Below are 21,727 nucleotides of genomic sequence, written 5' to 3' on the forward strand. Positions count from 1 at the left end.
CAGTTTTATTTCACTCTGACAGTAAAATGTGTAACGTTGAAGTAAAAACAGTTTCTGTGTCTTAAACTCAATCTAACCAATCAGAGCAGTTTCAACCTCTGGAGGAGGGGCTCGCCTTCCAGTCAGCACTCAGGGATAAACTGTCCCCGGCTCTGAAACAGTCATTGTGAAGGTTAGCACGCCCCCTGCTGCTGATTGGTCACAGGTGGAAAGTAACTAAGTACATTTACTCAAACACAATGTCAGTACATCTTCCAGGTGTTTGTACATCAATTGTTTCCATTTTGTGCAACTTTATACTTCTACACACACCGAGTACTGTACCTTTTACTTACTACATTTATCTGACAGCTTAGTTACTAGTTACTTTTCAGATTCCTCCTGTCCAGTGAAAACCACGAATCTCCAGATGTGCTGCCGCTGAATAGTTGTAATACTGAACCAGTAATATTAACATCGGACAAATACATAAAAAAAACACTTCAGTCAGGCTCTGAATGCAGTACTTTTCACTTGGAGTATTTTTATACTGTGTAGCTACTTTTAGTTAAGTATTTCTCAGCCTTTGAAAATGATTTCTATTCACCTTATAAATCCCTGAAATATAACAAAATGATAAAACCGAGGTACCCATCTCAAACTGCTGTCATGTGACCAGAACTGACATTTTTTTAAACTTTATTTACTTTTTAATTAACGCTCTTCACTGTGGAAAAGTGTTGCTGCTAATATCAAAATAAAATCACTGAATCAAAATGAAAAGTCATTTTTCATTTGTGCCTTTGAAAATAAACATTGTAAAATCAGTTTCATTTTAATTGCCATTGTTTAAGTGCTGCCAATATTAATATTAAACGGATCAATATTCAGTCCATGTTTAAAGCAGCCATATTGATCATTAATCAAGTGGAAAATCAACATGAAAATCTCAAACTGGACTGAATTTCAGATGATGTCCTGATCTGAGCTCATGACAAATCTAGTTTTTTTACATTGATTATTGGTTAATTAAATTCTCAATTCTCATTAAATCTGAAAGTCAAAATGAAAGCTCACAGTTTCACGTTCCAGTTTAAGTTGCACGTAGTCGAAAATTTTAAATTCAGTTTCTCGTTTTAATTCTGTATTTTCACTCATGAACGTTGGATTTGAACGTTTTTAATTGGCAGCTTTGATCTTCTGTACTCTGATTGGCTCACTTCAGGATCAATACTTTGTTGTAATTAAACTGTCAGAAGAAATGTTTAATGTTGTAGAGAAGAAGAGGAGCCTGATCAATCACAAATATGATCGATCACCTTCTCACAGGTGTGTCGATACCTGCAGTGTGTGCAGCAGTGCTGTCGTTACACCATGTGACCAGCAGAGGGCGCCAGGGAACCAGCACAGCCTCTAAAGGGTCACTCCACCTTTTACCTCCACTTCAGTGAACTACTCCACCTGGGGGGGGGGGGGGGGGGTCATCTCTGTCTGACTGAGGTCAAACTCTGAATGTGTGTTTAGTTCGTTTGTGAAGATGAACCATGAATATATTCACCAAGAAAGCATCATCAAATGTACCAAAAACAAGGAAATTAAAGAAGAGGACAAACTCTTCAGGAAGTGATGTAGATGTTTCCTTTAAAGCAGGAAGTGATGTGGATATTTCCTTCAAAGCAGGAAGTGGACTCACAAAGCTGCTTCATTCACTTTAATCTGATCAAACCACAGTAGTGCAACATGAGCTGTGAGCGAGACACTGAACCAAACCCAGTCCCAGCCTCTGTCTGTCCGTCCGTCCTCCTCAGTCCGTCCATCAGGGACCCTCAGGACGAAGTCTGTTTGGTCCCGTTTCTGTGTCCCTGCAGCTCAAACTACACCTGAGATCCGGACCTGTGAGACCAGAACTCCTCAGTCCGGTTCAACGTCAACAGGCTTCGGTTTGTTCAGAAAATCATCATCATCATCATCATCATCATCCACGCAGATGAAGAGCAGCTGTCCTCAAAGCAGACCAAACATTCAAAGGCTCAGAGTCCGTCAGTGAAAACAAACTCGCTTTCATGCAACACACATCGGCGCCGAGCGCTCGCCGTCCACAGAGCGGGACTCTAATCAGATCTGCCGCTGATGGATGCGTCCTGTCCGCTGTACCTGAGCTGAGTCCGGCAGGTGAGCACACACCTGCAGCGCCTCACTGTGTTTTCATTGGTTATTGTACAGGAAAACAGGGTTAGGGTTAGTTGAATCCAAACGTCCAGCCTCCAGACCTGAACCCGACCTGGACTGAGGTCACTTCCTGTGATGCCTTCACTGACGTGCAGGTCTGTCGTCTCTGTTATTCTACATTCAAACATCAGCGGAGGATTCGGAGCGCTGAGGTTCGTCTTCTCTGAGACGTCATTAGCTAATGAGCTAACGCTAACTGTTCCTCGCCATCGTTCCTATAGCGATTCTTCACCTTCAGACGGACGTCGCTGTAACTTTCTTAGTGATTCGACTCATTTTAAGGTAATGAATGATTATGTGTGTGTGGGCCTGTGAAACTACTGATACTAATACATGTACTGAGTACTACTATTACTACAAGTACTACTCCTATGACTGCCTGAAGCAGTGGTGGTATTGTAGGTAGCACTCTTGGCTGTTATGTTATTATTCAGCTTCCTGTGTGACATCTGGACGTTCGTGTTGCTCTGAGACGTCTGGACTCTGGAGCTCATGAGGACTTGATGATCTGTTTAGTCTGAGCGTTTGGATTCAGCCGTTTGTTTCTGATGGACTTACAGATTCGAAGGATTTCGGTGAATTTATTCTCATCGACACAAACTGATGAGTTTCACTTTGCCGCCGTGTCTGACCTGCAGCTCGACGCTCAGAGTCAGCCGGCGCTCGCTGAGGCTGCTGTGTGTTGCACGTTATTCTCCACGGCGCCGAAGCGTCGGTGGAGTCGACGCCGCTCCGGTCACACTCATGCTGACCGAGCGCGAGGTTTCCGAACTGTCTCAAAGCGTCTCCGGGTCGGGTTCAGGACACCTCGATGACCTCCATGCTGCCGGAGAAGCTGGACTGACTCCCCACCTTCCCCATCTCCTCTCTGGATCTGCTGTCCGTCATCCTGTCTCCGAACTCCATCTGACAGCTGCGTCTCTTCAGCTGCTTCTCGAAGCTGCTCTCCTCGTGCCAGCTCCTCCTCGAGTCTCCGTGGTCCCCCGTCCTCTGCCGGCTGCGCCGCCGCACCGCCTCCAGGCCGTGGCCGCAGCTGTACGCCGCGAAGCCGCCGCCGCTCAGGACGGCCGAGGTGGAGTAGAAGCGCGTGGAGTCGGAGGAGAGGTACCACCCGCCGGCCAGGGAGGAGGTGGAGACGGTGACGGGGCCCAGCAGGATGTCCGAGTGCCAGCCTTTCAGGGCCCCGCCGGGCCCCGGTCTGGCCAGGTGCTGCTGGCTGCGGGACAGGCCGAACAGGAAGCTGGTGGCGCTCTCCTCCATGCTGCCGCTCCGCTGCAGCTGATGTGAACAGTTCGGAGCAGCGGGTGGAGGTTTGGTGAAGCCGGAGGAGGCCGGCGGTCCGTCGGCCTCCTCCTTGTCGGGGCTCTGCTCTGGAGTGGACTGCTCTGACACCTCCTCCACCGGAGAGAACTGGCAGGGTTTACTGGTCGGCTCTTTGAAGGCAGACGGTTTGTAGTACTCGCCGACGTCTCCCGCTCCTCCGTGAGGGATGAAGACTCGGTGCGGAGCGGCTCCGCCCGGCTCGCCGTACGACTTGATGTCCAGAGAGAAGGAGCGCTTCAGCCGGGCGCTGTCTTCGGGTCCGTCGGCGAGCTGCAGGCCGCTCAGAGCCTGGGCCAGCAGGTGCTCCTCGGGGGCGTCGGCTAAAACGCAGGGCAGGGTGAGGGGCTCCATCAGGGCCAGGCCGGGGCCCACGGGGGCCTCCTGACAGGCTGGGGGCTCTGGATCCTCGGGCAGAGCGGGGGCCTCACCGCTGGGCTCCGGATGGTGGAGGGACTTCAGTTTAGTTTCAGTAACATGAGGACTTTTTATCTTCTTCTCAAAGTCCAGCAGCTGACCCAGGAAGTTAAAGTTGGGAGAGATGGTCGGCCTCTTCTCCTTCACAAACCTGCCAAAGAAGAACGTGGACGTCCGTCAGTGTGAAGCATGACGGCCTTTGGTGACCAATCCGAGGTCCTCGTAGGTTAAACCATCAACAACGTGTGAAGCAGCGTGAACGGCGCTCACCTGTACGCCTCGTCCAGCGACATGTCCATCCTCTTCATGATGTAGGCGATGGCGATGGTGGCTGAGCGCGAGATTCCAGCCAGACAGTGAACCAGGACCCGAGCGTTGGAGGCTTTGGCCTTCTCTGAGACACACAAAACACAGACCGTCACTATCTGAGCATCAGTTTGAAGGTGGACAAGATCAGAGTCACTGTTTCAGGATCTGAGCACACGTGAGACATGGTCTCAGGTCTAAATTTGGCGTTCATTAAAAGCGAGCATCGTGTCTCCAGTCACCTGCGTGGACACACAAAGAGGACAGAAATGGCGGCTGACCTATGAACTCCACAGATCTGTCCAACCACGGCAGGATCTTCTCACAGAAGGAGTCATTGACAGGAACTCTCAGGAAGTGAGAGTCCGGGATGAAGTCGGGTTTGGGGCAGGTGTTGCTGGCGTTCAGGACGTAGCCGATGTCGTTCTGCTGCATCAGATCCTGGACAGAGAAAACAAGAACTGGATCATACGGAGACCCTGACCTCAGGTCCGGGTCGTTCTCGTAATGGAGGCAGAGAGACGCTACGCTCTGTTTTCTGCAGCCACAGACACAAACCTGGTCATTGTGAAGGGTGACTCACCTGATCCTGAATCAGCCATTCACATGTGAGCATCCAGACAGGAGACATGAGGCTGTGAGAGGCCCCGGGGCCAAAAACAAAGAGTCATATCTAAGCTGAGAGGGAAAAGAGTCTGTGCCCTCTGGTACCTTGTTGAGGACGTCCCTCTGGCAGCCCAGGTACAGGTGAGGCAGGATGCGGGTCGGCCCGACGTTGGTGACCGGCAGGCAGGGCTGGGAGATACAGGAGGGGACCACGGCGGACTTCCCCTCACACAGACCAGGAAACAGGTGGGAGAACTCTGAGAAGCCACCTGAGAGGAACAGACCAGGAAGCAGGAAATCATTACAACCTCGAAAAAGAGCGGGAATTCTCAGGTGTTCATTTTACCTGCGTCACATTAGAAACCTTCACGAACTCGTGAAGCGACAGGACATCCAGATCCTGATGCTGCAGGTACAGGTGAGGACAAGTACAACCAGGAAGTCCAGGAACAGACCTGAGCGAGTTCAGACTCTCAGTCTGACGCTCGTTTCCTCATCATTCATCATGTCTGTCCCTGTCTGCAGTGGACGGATGTGGACTATCCATCTGACCTATCAGCCGTCTTCAGCCTAAAATCTGATCTCTGATCAGTTGAACCCGGTGTGTTTACAGTAATACTGAGCCGCCTGCTCCACCGGCCACAGATGGTACATCCTCTACGCCTGTTGCTAGGCAACAAGCCTCTGAACTGATCGTCCTGAGCCTCCTTCATCGCCGCAGGTCCAACATGAAGCTGATGAAGAGGCTGCTGACGTGAGCGCTGCTCATTCTATTCAAACAATGACTTGGTCTCTTTGCCGGAGTCTGTCCTGAATCACAACATGTGTCCAAACACACATGAGGAGAAGACAGAGGAGGACGGCGGCTGTCCACACGTTTCATTTATCTACATGGACTTTCACTTCATGAAGATGCATTTCAGCAATATTTACCTTTTTTCAAGTATTTTGATTCATTTTCCAGTCAATAGCTTGAGAGATGAAGTGTGGCTGTTTACCTTTTAATCAATACCACCTTAAAAGACACATTTCTGTCTGTCTTCTTGTCAACGAGCCTCGTGTTCAGACACAAACCAACAGCATGAAATCAGCTCATGTTTTCATTCTGAAAAGCTTCAGTCCTTCCTCAAACAGGAGGAAATGAGCCTTTGTTGGGACGATTTTCAGCGGCGGATGAATCCACATGTGGTGCTGTGTGTGTGTGTGTGTGTGTGTGTGTGTGTGTGTGTGTGTGTCTCGTCGTGGTTGACGTACGGGCGTCCAGGCTCAGAGACTTCTCGTCTCCACCAGCCGATCCCGGCCTGTCCGTCGTCTCCTGTCAGACCCTGACTGTCAGCCGGAGGAGCAGGTTCCTCCAGCAGGTTCCTGGTGTGTTCACGCAGACACCAGCTGTTGTGTAACTGTTAAACCTTTGACCGACTGATTTTAGGAAGCCCAGAAGTCTTTGTGTTTTTTAAGCTGGAGGGTGGAGTCCTGGTGCAGCATTACATCATGGTTACATAACGTAACCCTCAGTGGAAAGAAGCAGTCGAGCCGCCCGTCGCTCAAACTAATAAACAGCTTTATCAGCAGTGAGCGAGCTAAAGTCACGACACGCTGTCTGTGCTGGACCAGGTTTACTTTGGTCAAACATACTCAACGTTCTTCTATCGGCTCCCACTCGACTCGTCGCGGCCGTGTGGATGTTTAACTCTGACTAGTCTCCATGTCAAGGATCTTCAGGCGGGGACTGACCTGAGAGCAGGTGTACGGAGGGGAAGCTCCTCTCAAGTTTGACCAACAGGACGCCGAGGAAGGACTCGGAGCTGAGAGCAGCCGGATCTGAAGAGCTCTGATCGTACACCACGACCTCCTGATCGCCCTGCAGCTCCAACTACGACAGACAGAGAGACAGACGGAGAGACAGACGGAGAGACAGACAGAGAGACAGACGGAGAGACAGACAGAGAGACAGACAGAGAGACAGACGGAGAGACAGACAGAGAGACAGACGGAGAGACAGACAGAGAGACAGACGGAGAGACAGACAGACAGAGAGACAGAGAGACAGACAGAGAGACAGACTGTTAGGTGGGATCATACAAGTTAATTATCATATATGACAAACTTTCCCCTCTTCAGATTTAATCATCTGTGGTCGTGTTTGAAACTCAGAAACATTCTTTGCTCCTAACAGAGCCATCATAAAGGATGAAGGTGGTCTGAGGATGAAGGTGGTCTCAGGATGAAGGTGGTCTGAGGATGACGGTGGTCTCAGGATGACGGTGGTCTCAGGATGAAGGTGGTCTGAGGATGACGGTGGTCTCAGGATGACGGTGGTCTCAGGATGAAGGTGGTCTGAGGATGAAGGTGGTCTGAGGATGACGGTGGTCTGAGGATGACGGTGGTCTCAGGATGAAGGTGGTCTCAGGATGACGGTGGTCTCAGGATGACGGTGGTCTCAGGATGAAGGTGGTCTCAGGATGAAGGTGGTCTGAGGATGAAGGTGGTCTGAGGATGACGGTGGTCTGAGGATGAAGGTGGTCTGAGGATGACGGTGGTCTGAGGATGACGGTGGTCTGAGGATGAAGGTGGTCTGAGGATGAAGGTGGTCTGAGGATGACGGTGGTCTGAGGATGACGGTGTCTCAGCCTCCATTGGTCCCCTGTGGTTTGTGACTACTCACTTGAGGAAACTCTGCTTTCTGTCTTCGCTCCACACAGAATTAATTGCAGCTCATAATCATACGGAAAATGTTGCCTCAGTAATGAAGTGAGTGGCCGAGCTTCTTTGAACGTCACTGCACTTTAACACAACACCACAGAAGGGAGGAGCAGCAGGAGGAGCAGCCAGAGGAGCAGCCAGAGGAGCAGCCAGAGGAGCGGCAGAAGGAGCTCGCAAACACACGTTGTTAAATATAAATAGACTGTTGTGAGGTCAGACGCCCACGATCAGCAGAGCAGCGTCACGTTTCAGACACAGAAAGAGGTCAAAACAGAGACACCAACACACTGTGGACGTCTCCTCAAGGACACTCCAGTCTGTATACACACTGACGTGTGTGTGTGTGTGTGTGTGTGTGTGTGTCCACTGCGTTTCAGTGTTCCTCATCATCCTCTGAGCTTTCAGACTGATCTCAGTACAGCCAAACACAATCACTGCCTCCAACAACCAGTCAGATCAGCAGCTGAGGCCTTGACCTTTGACCTTAAACCAGCTCATCCACAGCTGTCCGTGGTGTGAGGACATAAAGAGGTTTTATCCTGAGGAAAGGTCAAAGGTCACCGCCTGACTCCTGACCGAGGAGACTTGAGAGATTTCTGAAGTGTTTAAAAACATCTTCACCTCCTCCATCAGCTGCTCCTCCACCTGCATGCACCTGTCCCCTCCACCTCCCACAGTGTCTCAGCTGCCCCCCTCTCCTGCCTCACAGTCTGCTGTCCTCACAGTCCCCCCCCCCCCCCCCCCCCCCATCTGTCATGTGATTACCTTCTTCTTGGCCGAGTGCTGCAGCAGCTCAGCGATCTGGACTTTGTCCTGCTGCAGCCTCCTCTTCATCAGCTTCGAGCAGTTCACGTTCACCGCCTCCAGGATGTGTGAGGTGTTGTAGTCCACGAAGGGCCGGCTGTCGATCAGCACCACCCGGTCCAGCCCACCCTCCAGCAGGGACACCAGAGCCTCCGCCCCAATGGCCCGCACCGCTCCGGGCCTCGGCGTCCCGGACCCAGACTTGGACCATGACGCTGGTCCCACGGGGTGCTCCGACATGTCAGACTACTTCCCTCCCGTCCCTCCCACCCCCCCACCCCCCTCCCTCCCTGCTCGTAGTCCTCCCCCTCCTCCTCCTCCCCCCCCCGGGCGTCCCAGGCCGGCGGTCCAGGGCAGTGACGCAGCCTGGCGAGGACCCTCAGAGGATGAAGGGCTCCATTGTGTCGGTCGGGTATGATGTCATCCTGATGGCGCTTAGCAGTCCAAAAGCCCGGGACGAGAGATGCAGAGACAGAGAGAGACTGGAGAGAGAGAGAGAGAGAGAGAGAGAGACAGAGAGAGAGAGAGAGAGAGACAGAGAGAGAGAGACAGAGAGAGAGAGAGAGACAGAGAGAGAGAGAAAGAGAGAGAGAGAGAGCTCTGCACTGACAGAAGACAAACCCGCACTAACTGTCTCTGTTGTGTTTGTGAGGCTGTGAGTGTGTGTGACTGGTAGTTAAAGAGTGTGTGTGTGTGTGTGTGTGTGTGTGTGTGTGTGCTCGCGCGCGCTGAGTGTTTCAGGGCGAGCGGGCGGGGGGAGGTCTCATTCACAGCACAGCAGGCGTGAAGCAGACGGCGTCTCTCCTGCCGGGCTGAGCGCTGATGACGTCACTCTGCACCTCGGTCCTGGTCTTCATGCTGACGCGTTTCAGACTTTGGAACAAGAACAAAAAAAGAATTAGATTTGGCTTCAGGTTCGTCACAAAACGCCTTCGTTAACGCTCCATGCCGCTCAACGTGGACACGTCCTACGAGCCTGTGAGGAGTCTGAGCGGAGACGCCCCGTGGAGTCTCAGGGTCAGTTTTTAAGGCTCCTCGCCGTGGATCAACATGTCAGACTGATGAACACAGCGCCACCTACAGAATCACAGGTCATCACACGTTTCCAAACACCAGAGAAACAGCATCTGCTAACGAAGACGGAGTTGGTTTCAAATGCGTCTCCGTGACCGAGGCCGAGCGCCCTCACTTCCTGTTCAGCGTCTCACAGGCTGAGTCACAGATCAGCAGCAGGAAACTCCCTCATTGTCAAACCTGCACTTACTGTCGACTACGACACTGAGAAAATCCCCAAACATGTCGGTCCTCCAGCGACACACACAGACACACACAGACACACACAGACACACACACACACACACACTCTCAGAGGTCACTGATCAGCTGATCTTCAGCTCTGCGCTGAGACACTGTGTCTGACAGCGTCCTCACGTCAAACTCATCTTCAGGTTCACACAGTCCTGATTATTGAGTGAAGGTTTGTGGAGACAGACGCCAACAAAGGAGGAAGAAGAAGGTGTGATGAAGCTTCCAGACAGCAGCTGGAGCCTCGGGCTGCGTCTCTAACATCATGTTCCACTTCACACCGTAAACCAGAATAAATGGGATTCAATTATGCTTCTCAAGCCGGGACATTCCTCTGCAGACATCTGAGCTCAGGCAAATTATGGGCTGCAGAGAGCTGCGAGCAGACGGCACCGAGGACTCATCCCACATAAAAACGTCTGCGTGATGTTTGACGGAGGTCACGGAGGGTGACGGCTTCACCTCAGAAAAACCAGGTGACCTTTGATCAGTTTCAGCTTTGTCTCTGAGCGTCCTTCAAAGTCACAGACAGCAGGAGACAGACTCAGCGAAGGTCTCTGCAAGTGGTGACTGGTCAGGACGAACACGTCGTAAGAACAAAGACGTTGGGACTAGGGGTGGAACGGTTCACAAAATCCGCGGTTCGGTTCGTATCACGGTTTTGTGGTCACGGTTTTCGGTTCGGTTCGGTGTACATTGATTGTTTCAAAAATCAATTATGTCTTGTATAGTAATGTTAAAACTGAAAGAATGAGGCAGTCTGACATTTGATACATCATTGTGACGGTCTTGGGTTAAAGGTAAGTGAGATTCTGGCACTGAAAGAGAGGAGATATTGCTAGTTCCAACATGCTTTTCATTTATTTGGAAAACAATATCTCTATCTAAAATAAAACGCTTCGCCAAAACGGCTCTCACAACTCTGACGCTTGGTGCTTATGAAAGAATTTAACTTTACTGTTTTTACAACTCACATTATATACCATCAACATAAAGTAAAGCATAGGCTCTATCAGACTTAGGTCCCTTTGAAATCAACACAAAAATAACATGTTTCTTCTAACATGTAACATGTTTCAACTCCGTATGGACTATTAGTGGTTCATGAAAAGCTAAGTATTTTCCACTCGAAAATTGAAGTGCAGTGTTTGAAATACAATCAAAGAAATAAGGCTGGAGTCTGTTTGTTTGTTTTTTTTAATCAAACTTAAAGTGTCACTGTGTTATCTAAAGTAACAAAACAAAATACAATAAATAATCCAGTTGCCCTGGATGTCCATCCATCCGTAGTAAGAGCAACATAGGCTGTGTCAGACAACTCTTTCACAATTCCCCGTCGGACCTCTTCATAAAGTGCGGGAATTACCGTGCAGCTGAAGTGTTTGCGGGAGGGGATTTTATATCGTGGCTCGAGTGCCTTATCATGCGCTGAAATCCCGCACCCTCAACCACGGCATAAGGTTGCATGTCTTTGGCGATGAAACACCCCAGTGCTTTCGTTATGCCCTTCGCCCTGTCTGACTCGTCTGTGTACGTTTGTTTAAAAGCCGCGGGGAGGAGAAGTTGTGCAGCCCTGCCCGGCTCTCTGCCCGGCTCTCTGCCCGGCTCTCTGCCCGGCTCCCCGCCCCTCCTTCTTGCGCTGTCAACGGTCACACTGGGATGATGTCTCCGCAGTTGAGCCAACATGTTAGATGTGTTTCCGTTAGCGTAAGCGATACGCGTTGCACAGTACTTGCACACTGTGGCACTTTTATCCACAACTTTCTTACCGCCTTCATAGGTCACCCTGAATGCAAAATGCTCCCACACACCAGACCTATATAACGCTGCTGGCGCATCCTCTAGCTCCGAGTCTTCTCCGCTCGCCATGTTCGCACCTCCTCTAAAACTGATTTCCCGCAACACACCCAAAGTTGCGCGCGAGTATGATTCGAACGGCACGCACGCGCACCGAACCGGGAAGGTCGACCCGAACGGTTCGGCTCGGTTTCATTAACCGTCCCATCCCTAGTGCATCCTCTATGTCCGGCCTAGGCGGCCCGCCTTCCTCACTTCCACTTGCCATGTTTGTACACGCTGCTCCTCCTTGCTTTGGTTTCGCTTCTTTGGCGCGAATGATAACCACGTGGTAACATACGGGCTACAATGCGCACGTCGAACGTCTGGTCACCAAAAAAACTTAAACCGTGGACACCGTACGGTTTACACATGCCCCGTGCCGTGAGAAGCAAAGCGTACGGTTCGGTTTGTCCACATAAACCGTACCATGCCTAGTTGGGACAGGACGAACAGAAGACACCGAGAACACCTGTCTGGAACATTCCACAGGTGAACAGTTTGATTGGAAATGACTGGTTCTGCTTTTATTTCTGGAAAAGCGATTTTAACATCAGGTGTAAATGTGGTGAGAGGGTCTGATGAGAGACTTGTTAGATTCAGGTCAGGACCAGGATCTGGATCCACATCAGCTCCAACCCTGATGAAAGCGAATCTTACATCAAATGAGCGTGGAATCGTTTTAGTCTTTAGTTGGAAAAAGTGAGTTTGAGCATCCTGCAGAGCCAACAGTCTGATCAGACACGAAGCAGCCGCTGATCTGGCGCCATGTTTGTTTGTTTGTTTAGATCTCCATCGTGTGGTCATGACATCTGATGGTTTAAGACTGAAACACAGACGCAGAGTCAAACAACATGTTCACGTCAGTCAAGACGTTCAGTCGAGAATCACTGATTTCTCAGCGTCAGACGCAGAAGATGTCGAATCCCATGAAATCCAGACGAGCTGACGGAGCTCGACGTGTCCTGAAGACGAACTTTTCTGACTCAGGAACGTTTCCCTCCAGCTTCCTCTGCAGCTCATCCAGTGACTCAGCACTAGAAACTACTTTACGACCTGAATCTACAGACTCACTCGTCTCTTTTCAGACATAAATTATTGCAGAAACAAAAGTTTATCTCCCAGCAGTCCACAAAGGAACCAGCTGGTCTGGATCAGATAAGGTGATTGGGCCGCTTCCTGATTCCACCTGCAGCAGGGCGTGGTCAGGAGTTCCACCTGTCGGCCGACTGCGGCCGAAGGTCAGCTCAGAGGACTTTACCCCGTCCCTGACATCAGAGACAGACGGGTTCAACTCGTACAGGAGAGGCTGAGCTCACCTCGGCCGAAACCAGGAAGGATACCACGGCGAGTTCAGAAAGCAGGAAGTCACGCTGACACGTCAAATCGCTTCAGAGACGTCACAGAAACCACGAAATTAAACACGAGAGCTGAGATCCAGAAATGAGAACGCAAACGACAACGACCTGAAGTCTCTGTGGGGGCTTCCTGCAGCAGACCCCTCACCTGACACAGAGAGGGCCCCCACCACCATCACTTAACATAACCCAGTCTGTGTGTGTGTGTGTGTGTGTGTGTGTGTGTGTGTGCGCGCGCGTGAAACAGACACACAGACCTGCAGCACACACAGGAGCAGTGTAACCTGGTCACTACCTGTTTATAGAGTCACACCCCCCTCACACCCTGCGCTCTCATTGGCTGAGAGGGTGACACCTGAACACAGGTGGAGGCTCTCTGCAGACACAGACACACACCTCTGTGCAGGTGTACAAACCGTTTTTTAAACCTAAACTGAGCTAACTCCACCTGCGGATGGAGACCAGGAGGTGCGACTGACACCTCCAGAAAACAAACTGATGTGGAGGCAGTTTGGTCATCAGATGCTTCATCCAGATGACGCTTCAGACGTTACCTGCGCCACCAGGTGACGCTGGGGCGACATGTCAGAGCCTCCGTCTGGATGTGCAGACATGTTCTTCGGCTATGATTCATTCATCCATTCGTTCATTCATTCATTCAGGAGCTCCAGTCACTGCTTCACCAGCTCATGTTGAGGCTTGAAGCTGTCTGACTCACTGCGACTGTTCAGTTCAGCGTGTGTGGTTTCTCTATTACCAACATCAGCTGTGAACACGCGAAAACAGACGTCAGAAAGCTCAATTCATGACAGATCTGATGATCAGAAACAGAAATCTCTAAATCATGAACTGAGTTATTGATGAAGTGAAGACAGACGGCGGTAACGGACAGAAGACGCCTCCGCCTTGACCTCGCTGAGACGAGCCTGCTCGTATTTCTGAGGATCGGTGGAAACAGTACGACGCTCAGCCCACAACTGGGCCTGATCGCTGACAGCCTGGGCTGAAGGTGTGCAGGACAGGTGTGCAGGACAGGTGTCCCCGTCCACTTCCCCCCTGCTGGTCGCTGAGGGGAAGCGGACCAGCCAATGAAAAGCAGTGATGGGTTCAAATATCTTGTTTCCTTCCAGCGAAAAAGGAAAGCGTTTCAGTTTACTGCGCTGACCTGCAGAGCAGTACACAAGCTGTGTAACTGAACAGGGTATTCCCAGTGAATACGTTGTATTTGTGTATCTCTACACACTGCAGGCTCCTTCAGAATAAAGGCACGGCCTCTGACAGCCAGCAGCATCATAAAGAAACACCTCCGACAGCAGGAAACATCTCTTCATTCAATAAACACCTGGACTGGCTCGCTGAAGTACTCGAGTATTACATGATACTGCTTCAGAGGGTTCGCTGCGTCTGATGAGTGCCTGTCCGCTGTGTTTGTGCGTCTCGGAGCTTTCCCACTTGCTGTCTGTGGTTCTCAGCTCTAAGCTCATTGGCCCCTCCTGAAGACTTCTGGATCTTGAAAAATGAACTTATCTACTTGATGAAGCTGAAAATTCACCCTTGAAGAAGAAGTTCAACCAGCTGAGGCGACGCGTGGCGTCCTAACCGCAGGCACATCCTGTACACGTTGGTTTTTCATCACTTTACAGCAAAGTCGACCAACAGTCAACAATCCACCAAAGCCTGCAGGTGAGCTCTACCTGATCACCACGTATGACGTCACGCCACAGCTGATCTCCATCACACTTGTGTTCACACGCATATTTTTAACGTTTGGTTATCAGTGACCTTTAAATCCCCTCGCAGGGAAAAATAAAGCCATCAATTCTCAGAGCTGAGCGCCGACTTCCTCAATGAGCCGAGAATAAAATGACAGGATGCAATAAACTGTCAGTTAGTCATGAACCGCTGCTGAAAACAGGCCAAGTGTCTGTCTGTCTGATCTGATCTGGGGTCAGCTTTCAGTCACCTCATGTACGTCTGAACAAACCCGCCACCGCAGCTGAAAGTGAAAGAAAAAACATCCCTTCATCGAGGGACGTTTCTGTCTTCAATCAGCACTTCAGTCCTAAACGTCAAGTCCTGCAGTTTTCAAGAAAAACAGACAGAAATATGACCGTTTTAATGAAGACATACGTCCAATATACGTCTCGCCTTTAAAGACATCTTTCTAGACAAACAGTACGTGATGACTGATGTAATTTACAGCTGATACGACCAAAAGTCTTTGTTTGACCCTTGAATGTCCTTCATCCTCCATTAAATCAAGACACATCTTCTATCAAACACGTGAGCGTTCATGTGGACTTTTTCTGGCTTTATTTTTTGGTGGTTTGGCTCCAGTGAGGTGAGTTTGTGAAGTCTGTTTGGTTCGTGGTTAAAGGATTATTATCAATGTCAAATGACCTCTGATGTGATAACTGAGGATACATTAAAGGTCATCTTTAGTCCAAGGGACACGAGCATCTAACCGAGCTGTCAGAGAAGTTTGTGGGGCGTCATCTTCACATGTCTCGTTTTGCTCGCGTGACAACCCAAAAACACAAAAATGTTCATTTTGTGTGACATAAAACGCAGAAAACCTGAAAATCAATGAGTATCTAACCTGAGTTTGGGGCACCTTCTACACAAAAGCATTTCCTCCAATACTCATCATATTAGTGTATATCACTAAAAGTGGTAAACAATTAAGGATTTTTCTTAGAGGTGTTTTTGGAAAATAATGTGAAATGTTTTCACCTCTATTGATATTTCAGTATTTTTATTAATGAGGTTTGTAATTGAATGAGGGTGAATTTAAGGTCTGAAGTTGTGCAAACAATAATCAATAATTGACGAAGCGAGTAAATTGAGTTTGGGTCAACTTCAATACGGATTTAACAGCTGCAATTTAACTTTTCTGTTAACTTCTATCATTAAATAAGGAGTCAGCCGAGCTTTTAAGAGGATTTCAGTCAGATTTTCTTCTAACTTTCACGACATTAGTGATGAATTTTGACCTCAGGTGAAAAAACGTGTTGAGCAGTAACGTTACAGTCAGAGTGTGGATCTACTAAAAAGTGCTTTTCTTTAATGGGGTTTGGCACGGCTGAGGTTTGACGTCCTGTCCGACCAGGAAAGTTGTCCTCAGTCTGAATGAGCTCTGGACTGAAGGAGGTGAGTCTGGAGGAACTTGTTCGTGTATTTGGGCGACATTTTCAGATGTTACGTTAACGTTAGCTCGCTGTTCTCTGACATTTTGTCTGTCTGTTAACGACCGACTGACCGCCAGGCCGAGTCCCGTAAAAACAACCACATAAAGCGACATTTTCCTGCTTCTTCCTCGAACACTCACACACGGTGTTACCGTCGTCTTCGGCGCACACATGAACTTTAACTTTAGGCCCGTTAACGGAACTTTAGCAGATGCTGATTTACACTTGAACCGTAAATGTCGGTTAACTCACCGTCTGAAAACTCGACGTCAAAAGTCCAAACGGCGCTTCAGCCGTCCGGGCTGATTTAAAGATGGAGTCTGACTTGATGTAACAGTGAGCTTATCGGCTAATCGGAGAAAGTTGGGGCTGAAGGGAGAAGAGGGTGACTCGGCTGCTGAAGTCCTCCTGCTGCCATATGAGATGAGGTCACTGCGTTAAAAATAAAAGCATGTCGTCATTCAAGCTCCAGTCAAATGAACTCAACAGGCGGCTTAAAGGCGCAGGCAGCCTCACGATGAGCCGACAGAAAATCAAACGGTTCAAACCGTCAGCTCACGGTTAAAGTACGGCAGCCTGTTAGTGCCGGAAGGAAAACACATTAGTCAAACGTTAGGCAGTGGCGATGGTGGACTGTAAATGTAGTTCACTTACTCAAATAGAAACAAACTCAAGGTATATATACTTTACTTGAGTATTTCAATCTCACGTCGCTCTCTATTTCTACAAATGAAGACAAGTAAATACACTTTTCTGATTATTACTAAGAGCAATGTAACTTTGGAAGATAATCATTTGCTTTGACTCATTTGGACTGCTGAGCCTCACATTAATGTCAGATAAAGTCTAACATTAAACACATTAGACTGTTGAAAGAGGCTTGTAGAATTGAACCACTGTTGATCCACTGTTTTTGATCACCTCACCGTTCAAATGCATTTCAGCACATATGATCACCATTCAAACGATGTATGATCAGGACATGAACGTATCACCATTTAAATGGACTTCAGTACATATGACCAGTAAGTGAACGCATCAGCACAGTGCATGAGAGCAATGCAGTTTAGTTTCCCTCCTGAGGCTGCGGTTTCAGGACGGCGAGCAGTCTGAGGACAATGGATGTGATGAAAGCAGAAGAAAACTGAAAGGTTTTTCATACTGGAGCAATTAGCATGCATGGTTAACTCAGACTGATGAGCGTGGATGAGATGATCAAAGCTCAGAGCCGGGAGACTCCACTATGCTAAAGCCAACATTAGTCTCATAACAGTCTGCAGAAAACACAACATCCAAGCGTGTTTTAAACTTACTGAAGTGTAAAATGTTTTTTATCAGAACAGCTTGTGTCAGGAATGAGCTGCAATCTGTGAAAGAGTCACTGTTTTTTAAATGAAACAAACTGACAAACAAATAAAAAACAACCACAAGACAACAACAACAGCAGCACTGCGTGTTTAAGTGTCTGCAGCTTGTTTGTGGTCCAAACATTCACAACCACAAGTTCATCTCTGTACGACCGCTCATATATCAACACACCACTACAAAACGACATGAAATGTCAGACGTGCTTGATTCTCTGTGTAAAAGGCTTTGTAGTCTGTGATCTCTTAGATTTATCGTAATTATCTACAAAACCACAGGTTCTGTCGCCTCTTTTGAGAGTATTGAATCAGTTCGAGTTATATATGTTGCGCCCAATGTGGGGCTCGAACCCACGACCCTGAGATTAAGAGTCTCATGCTCTACCGACTGAGCTAACCGGGCAGCATGCGCACAATAAAGCTTTCTTTCTCGATCTGTGACGTCAGCAGTACCTGCGAGCACCTGGTTTTAAACAGTGGATCAAATGACAGGTTCACCCACCAGTGTGTGTCACAAAAATGAGCTGCATTAGTACACTTGTCAAAAAGAAGTAGAATTTTGGTCTAATAAGGAGTTGTAAAGACTGCAAATGAGTATACTGCTTTTAATTTATTATTTCATTTTCCTCTTTAATTTAAATTTATTATTAATGAATCGTTTATGATGTGTTTTGTTCATTTTAACACTGATACATTCACCGTTCTTTTACTGTTCCTGTTAGCCTCCATTAATGTACATTGTACTTCATTTGTTTAAATAAAGATTTACTGGGAAAAGAAAAAATATCGCGAGCACAGCTGACGTAACCGCGTTACGTCAACAGGAAACACGATGTAAACAGAAAAATAACATCACGCTAGTTGTGTCGGTTAGCTTTTGTCTGTGTGGCTCCTGTGAACGCGGACAGACTCTGAAGATTGTGTCGTCAACACTTTTACTGTGTCGGAGGTTTGTCTTGTGTTGTCTGACTGTAGCGGAAGCTAACGTGAGCTAGCTGCCAGCACGGTAGCGTTCACCAAAATGGATGATAACAAGGTAAGATGCTAACGGCTGCTGTGTGATGAACGGCAGCTAATTTCCACTTTACTCTTTGTCAACACGGCGTGAAAGTAATGTCAGTTTTCAGACCGGCTGTAAAGTCAATAACTGTCTTGAGGTTAACTAGCTTTTGAAGCTAGTCGTGGTTCAATGTGCACGTTAAATTAAGCTAACTGTAATGCTAACTAGCTAACTGTAAGTAGGCTAGCTTGTACAGTAGATAATATCGTAACGTGTCTGTGGCTCTCACTGTAAAGCGAATGCGTAATTTAATTACTTAAATGTTAGCTACAACAGTTTGCTTCCAGTCCTTTTAGTAGGCTGATAACACGAAACTGTTAGTTTGATACTTGACGGTCCCTTTGTCCTCTGTCCTCTGACTAATATGCTAACTGAGCTAGCTGACCCTCACTCATGTGTCGTTGTACGCTATGGTGTCCCCTCCACCATCATTCTCACTCCTTCTAGTCCTACCTCAGATGTTGTGATGGAGACGGATATTATAGCTTGATGAAGGCTGAGAAGCTCAACCTGTTAAACGTATAAAATGTGTTTCTCTTGACTGATAAATGACTGTGTTGTCAGATGGTGGCTGGTAAAGTGAAGAAACCTGGAAAACGAGGCCGCAAACCTGCCAAAATCGACCTGAAGGCCAAGCTGGAGCGAAGCCGGCAAAGCGCCAGAGAGTGCAGAGCGAGGAAGAAGCTGAGATACCAGTACCTGGAGGAACTGGTTTCCAGTAAGGAGAGAGCCATCTGTGCCCTGCGGGAGGAGCTGGAGATGGTAAAGAAACTTTAAATACTTTCCCTTTGATTCTGAAGCTTGATGTTAAGACTCATTGTAATGTTTCAAACCCTCAAATAAACTCTTCCTAAAAAACACACGTGGTGATTCAACGTGAACACGTTGAATCACTAATAACTATATGTACACGTACCAAGACTGCAGTATTTATATATATATAAGTACTCAGAGCTCTGAAAGAGTGAAGACGCTGCCACTTCCTGCTGGGACTCAATTATTCCTTCAAAGTAAAACACGTCTGACTGCGGAGACTTCACTTCGGGTGATCTCTCTTTGATGTAAAGTCTTTGACCTCTGAGAGTGTTACGCCTCACGCACAGCGCGCTCAGCAGGCCCTTCTCACTCAGGTGTTTTTACTGGCAGGTGATGGTTTAAAGTCTCTGATGCTGGTTTTTTCTCCTCCAGTACAAACAGTGGTGTTCGGCCATGGATCAGGGGAAGATCCCCTCAGAGATCAAAGCTCTGCTGACCGGAGACGACCAGAAACTGCCTCAAGGTGGCAGCAGCACCAAGACGTCCAAGAACAGCAAGAACAGCATCAGCAGCAACGGTCAGGGCTAAGGCGGACAGAGACTGACGGTGCGTCCGTCACCTCCGATCAGCACCGACCGCCCCGCGGGAGAGCCGACGTGACGCACAGGAACATGCGTGGACTGACCGGCTCGCGTCCTTTCTGTCCTCTGCACTTCCTGTTCATTCTAACAGCTAACCTTCATCAGTTCATGTGACGTTTTCAGTTTGCTGTTTTCAGATCAGTTTCAGCTTCAACATGAACTCATTTCCGCTCCAACACGTTCCATTTCCACAGTCTGTCCTCCATCAGGAGCTCCCATGTGGTTTCTGCTTTCTGTATATACAATCAATCAATCAATCAGTCAGTCAGTCAGTCAGTCATCAATCTCTATAAATACTTTGTTTATGAAACAACATTATCGTCTCTTATAAATCTAAAAAGCCCCTGAAGGATTTCTGCATCGGCTATTAAGGCCTGAGAGGAACTTTAACTGATTTCTGTCGTCCTGCAGAAACAGGAAGTGAACTTTAGGCTGATGTCATCTGCAGGTTGACTTTAAACTGGTTCAAGCCGTTAAACAACATCAAACTGCGTTTATGTGGTTGAAACTGAAGAAGTTTCTGTTCTGTAATGAAAAAGTTCACTCAGGCGGAAACTGGACTCGGTTTTGATCAAAGACTAACAGTAGCTGGAGGGTCTGAGGCCAGAATCTGATCCACATCGTGGCCTCACGCCGTCCTGCGTGTTTCTAAGTAAAGTGCAGCTTTGTCTTTGAGCAGATGTCCTGCCTCAGTGACAGTGACCCTGAGAGGATCAGGTCACAGCAGGAAACACGTTCACGTTCAGCAGAAGCTCCTCAGCTTCTGTTTCAGTGCATCTTTAGATATTAATTCCAGATTGTTTTGGGTTCCAAAAACAGGTAAAAGTTTGAGAATCAGCTCATGAAAGCTCAAAAAAGAAGAATTATGTTTTAATACAAAACCACAAACTGTTTCCTGTTTCAGCCTCAAACAGAAGAGTCAAACCTTCAGCAGTGTTCAGCCGGAGCTTCACTGAGAGGCAACGGTTCAAACGCTGCTGCCGACCACCGAAAACATCACAGAGTTCCTCAGTTTGACGGAACTTAACGTGTCCGATGCAGAAATCCTTTGGTTTAGATGTTTCAAACAGAGCCTGGTTTGAACAGCGCAGATGTTACAGGACGGACTGATGGACGGCAGGTGTCGTGGCTTCTATCTGCCCGTGGATCTATTTTTCTATCTGGATTTTTTTATGGACTCGGAGGACGCTGCTCATGTTTGTCAGGTGTTGTTGGAATTCGCTCCACTTTGTATTTTTGCTCATAACTTTTGGAGTAATGATGAATTAATCAGCTTCACTGCAGCTTCTCATTCGTTAGTTCACTGCGAATGTTCTCTTGCATTTAACTTCTGACCAATGAGGTTGAAGCTCTGGTTTTGTCAGTGAGGAGACTCCTCGTGAAAATTTGTGCACTTTGTTGAATTTGGCAGAAGCACTTTGTTAGCTGATTGTACGTTTCAACGATGTCTGTGTGTTTGTTTCTCAAAGGAAATAAAAGTGTTTGACTCCTGACTGACTGATGGAGCCTCATTACCTGCTGCAGAATCCACCAACGGCCACCAGGGGGCGCTGCGGTGCAGCTCCTGTTAAACCTGCTGCTCATCCACTCAGTCTCAGTCAATGTGATTTTAATGCAGGTTAACGTGATTATTGAAGCTGCAGCAGACGGACGTCACTTCAGACATTTTCCACGTTTTTTAAACATGAAATAAAACAGATTTGGAGATGAATTAAGAGGTACGATCGCGTGTCTGTTGGAGTCATTGATCTGCTGATCGTATGTCTTTTCCTTCACTCTCGTGCTCAAAGCTCAGTTTAATTTCATGTGAAAGTAGTTTTGTATTTACTCCAGATTCAGTGTAAAAAAAGCACAT

At 48.1% G+C, this 21,727-nt stretch overlaps 2 protein-coding genes and 1 non-coding gene across 3 annotated transcripts; 1 reads left to right on the forward strand and 2 right to left on the reverse strand.

Moving 5' to 3' along the window:
* Positions 1–1,676: 1,676 nt before the first annotated feature.
* dusp16 (dual specificity phosphatase 16) lies at positions 1,677–16,485 on the reverse strand. Its single transcript, XM_076722080.1, has 7 exons — positions 16,304–16,485; positions 8,326–9,237; positions 6,592–6,730; positions 4,963–5,126; positions 4,533–4,692; positions 4,216–4,339; positions 1,677–4,096 (listed from the first exon to the last, which is right to left on the reverse strand). Exons 2-7 carry the CDS (start codon positions 8,602–8,604, stop codon positions 3,007–3,009), a joined length of 1,956 nt encoding a protein of 651 aa, XP_076578195.1. The 5' UTR covers positions 8,605–9,237; positions 16,304–16,485; the 3' UTR covers positions 1,677–3,006.
* A 1,260-nt stretch (positions 16,486–17,745) lies between these two features.
* trnak-cuu (transfer RNA lysine (anticodon CUU)) lies at positions 17,746–17,818 on the reverse strand. The gene has a single exon. It is a non-coding gene; the product is annotated as a tRNA-Lys (tRNA).
* A 385-nt stretch (positions 17,819–18,203) lies between these two features.
* Positions 18,204–21,365, forward strand: crebl2 (cAMP responsive element binding protein-like 2). The gene is made up of 3 exons (XM_076722731.1): positions 18,204–18,451; positions 19,040–19,237; positions 19,664–21,365. Exons 1-3 carry the CDS (start codon positions 18,437–18,439, stop codon positions 19,817–19,819), a joined length of 369 nt encoding a protein of 122 aa, XP_076578846.1. The 5' UTR covers positions 18,204–18,436; the 3' UTR covers positions 19,820–21,365.
* The last annotated feature ends 362 nt before the right edge of the window (positions 21,366–21,727 follow it).

The sequence above is a fragment of the Chaetodon auriga genome, chromosome 22 (assembly GCF_051107435.1).
Source record: "Chaetodon auriga isolate fChaAug3 chromosome 22, fChaAug3.hap1, whole genome shotgun sequence".
Taxonomy (NCBI): Eukaryota; Metazoa; Chordata; class Actinopteri; order Chaetodontiformes; family Chaetodontidae; genus Chaetodon; species Chaetodon auriga.

Bases quoted from the DNA above. Each gene is read 5' to 3' on its own strand.
- crebl2 (XM_076722731.1), top strand. The intron at 19,238-19,663 runs GTAAAGAAACTT...TTTCTCCTCCAG, and splicing joins TGCGGGAGGAGCTGGAGATG to TACAAACAGTGGTGTTCGGC.
- dusp16 (XM_076722080.1), bottom strand. From the start codon at position 8,604: ATGTCGGAGCACCCCGTGGGACCAGCGTCATGGTCCAAGTCTGGGTCC. The intron at 4,340-4,532 runs GTCAGCCGCCAT...TGTGTGTCTCAG, and splicing joins CAGATCTGTGGAGTTCATAG to AGAAGGCCAAAGCCTCCAAC. The intron at 4,097-4,215 runs GTGAGCGCCGTT...CTTCTTTGGCAG, and splicing joins TCGCTGGACGAGGCGTACAG to GTTTGTGAAGGAGAAGAGGC.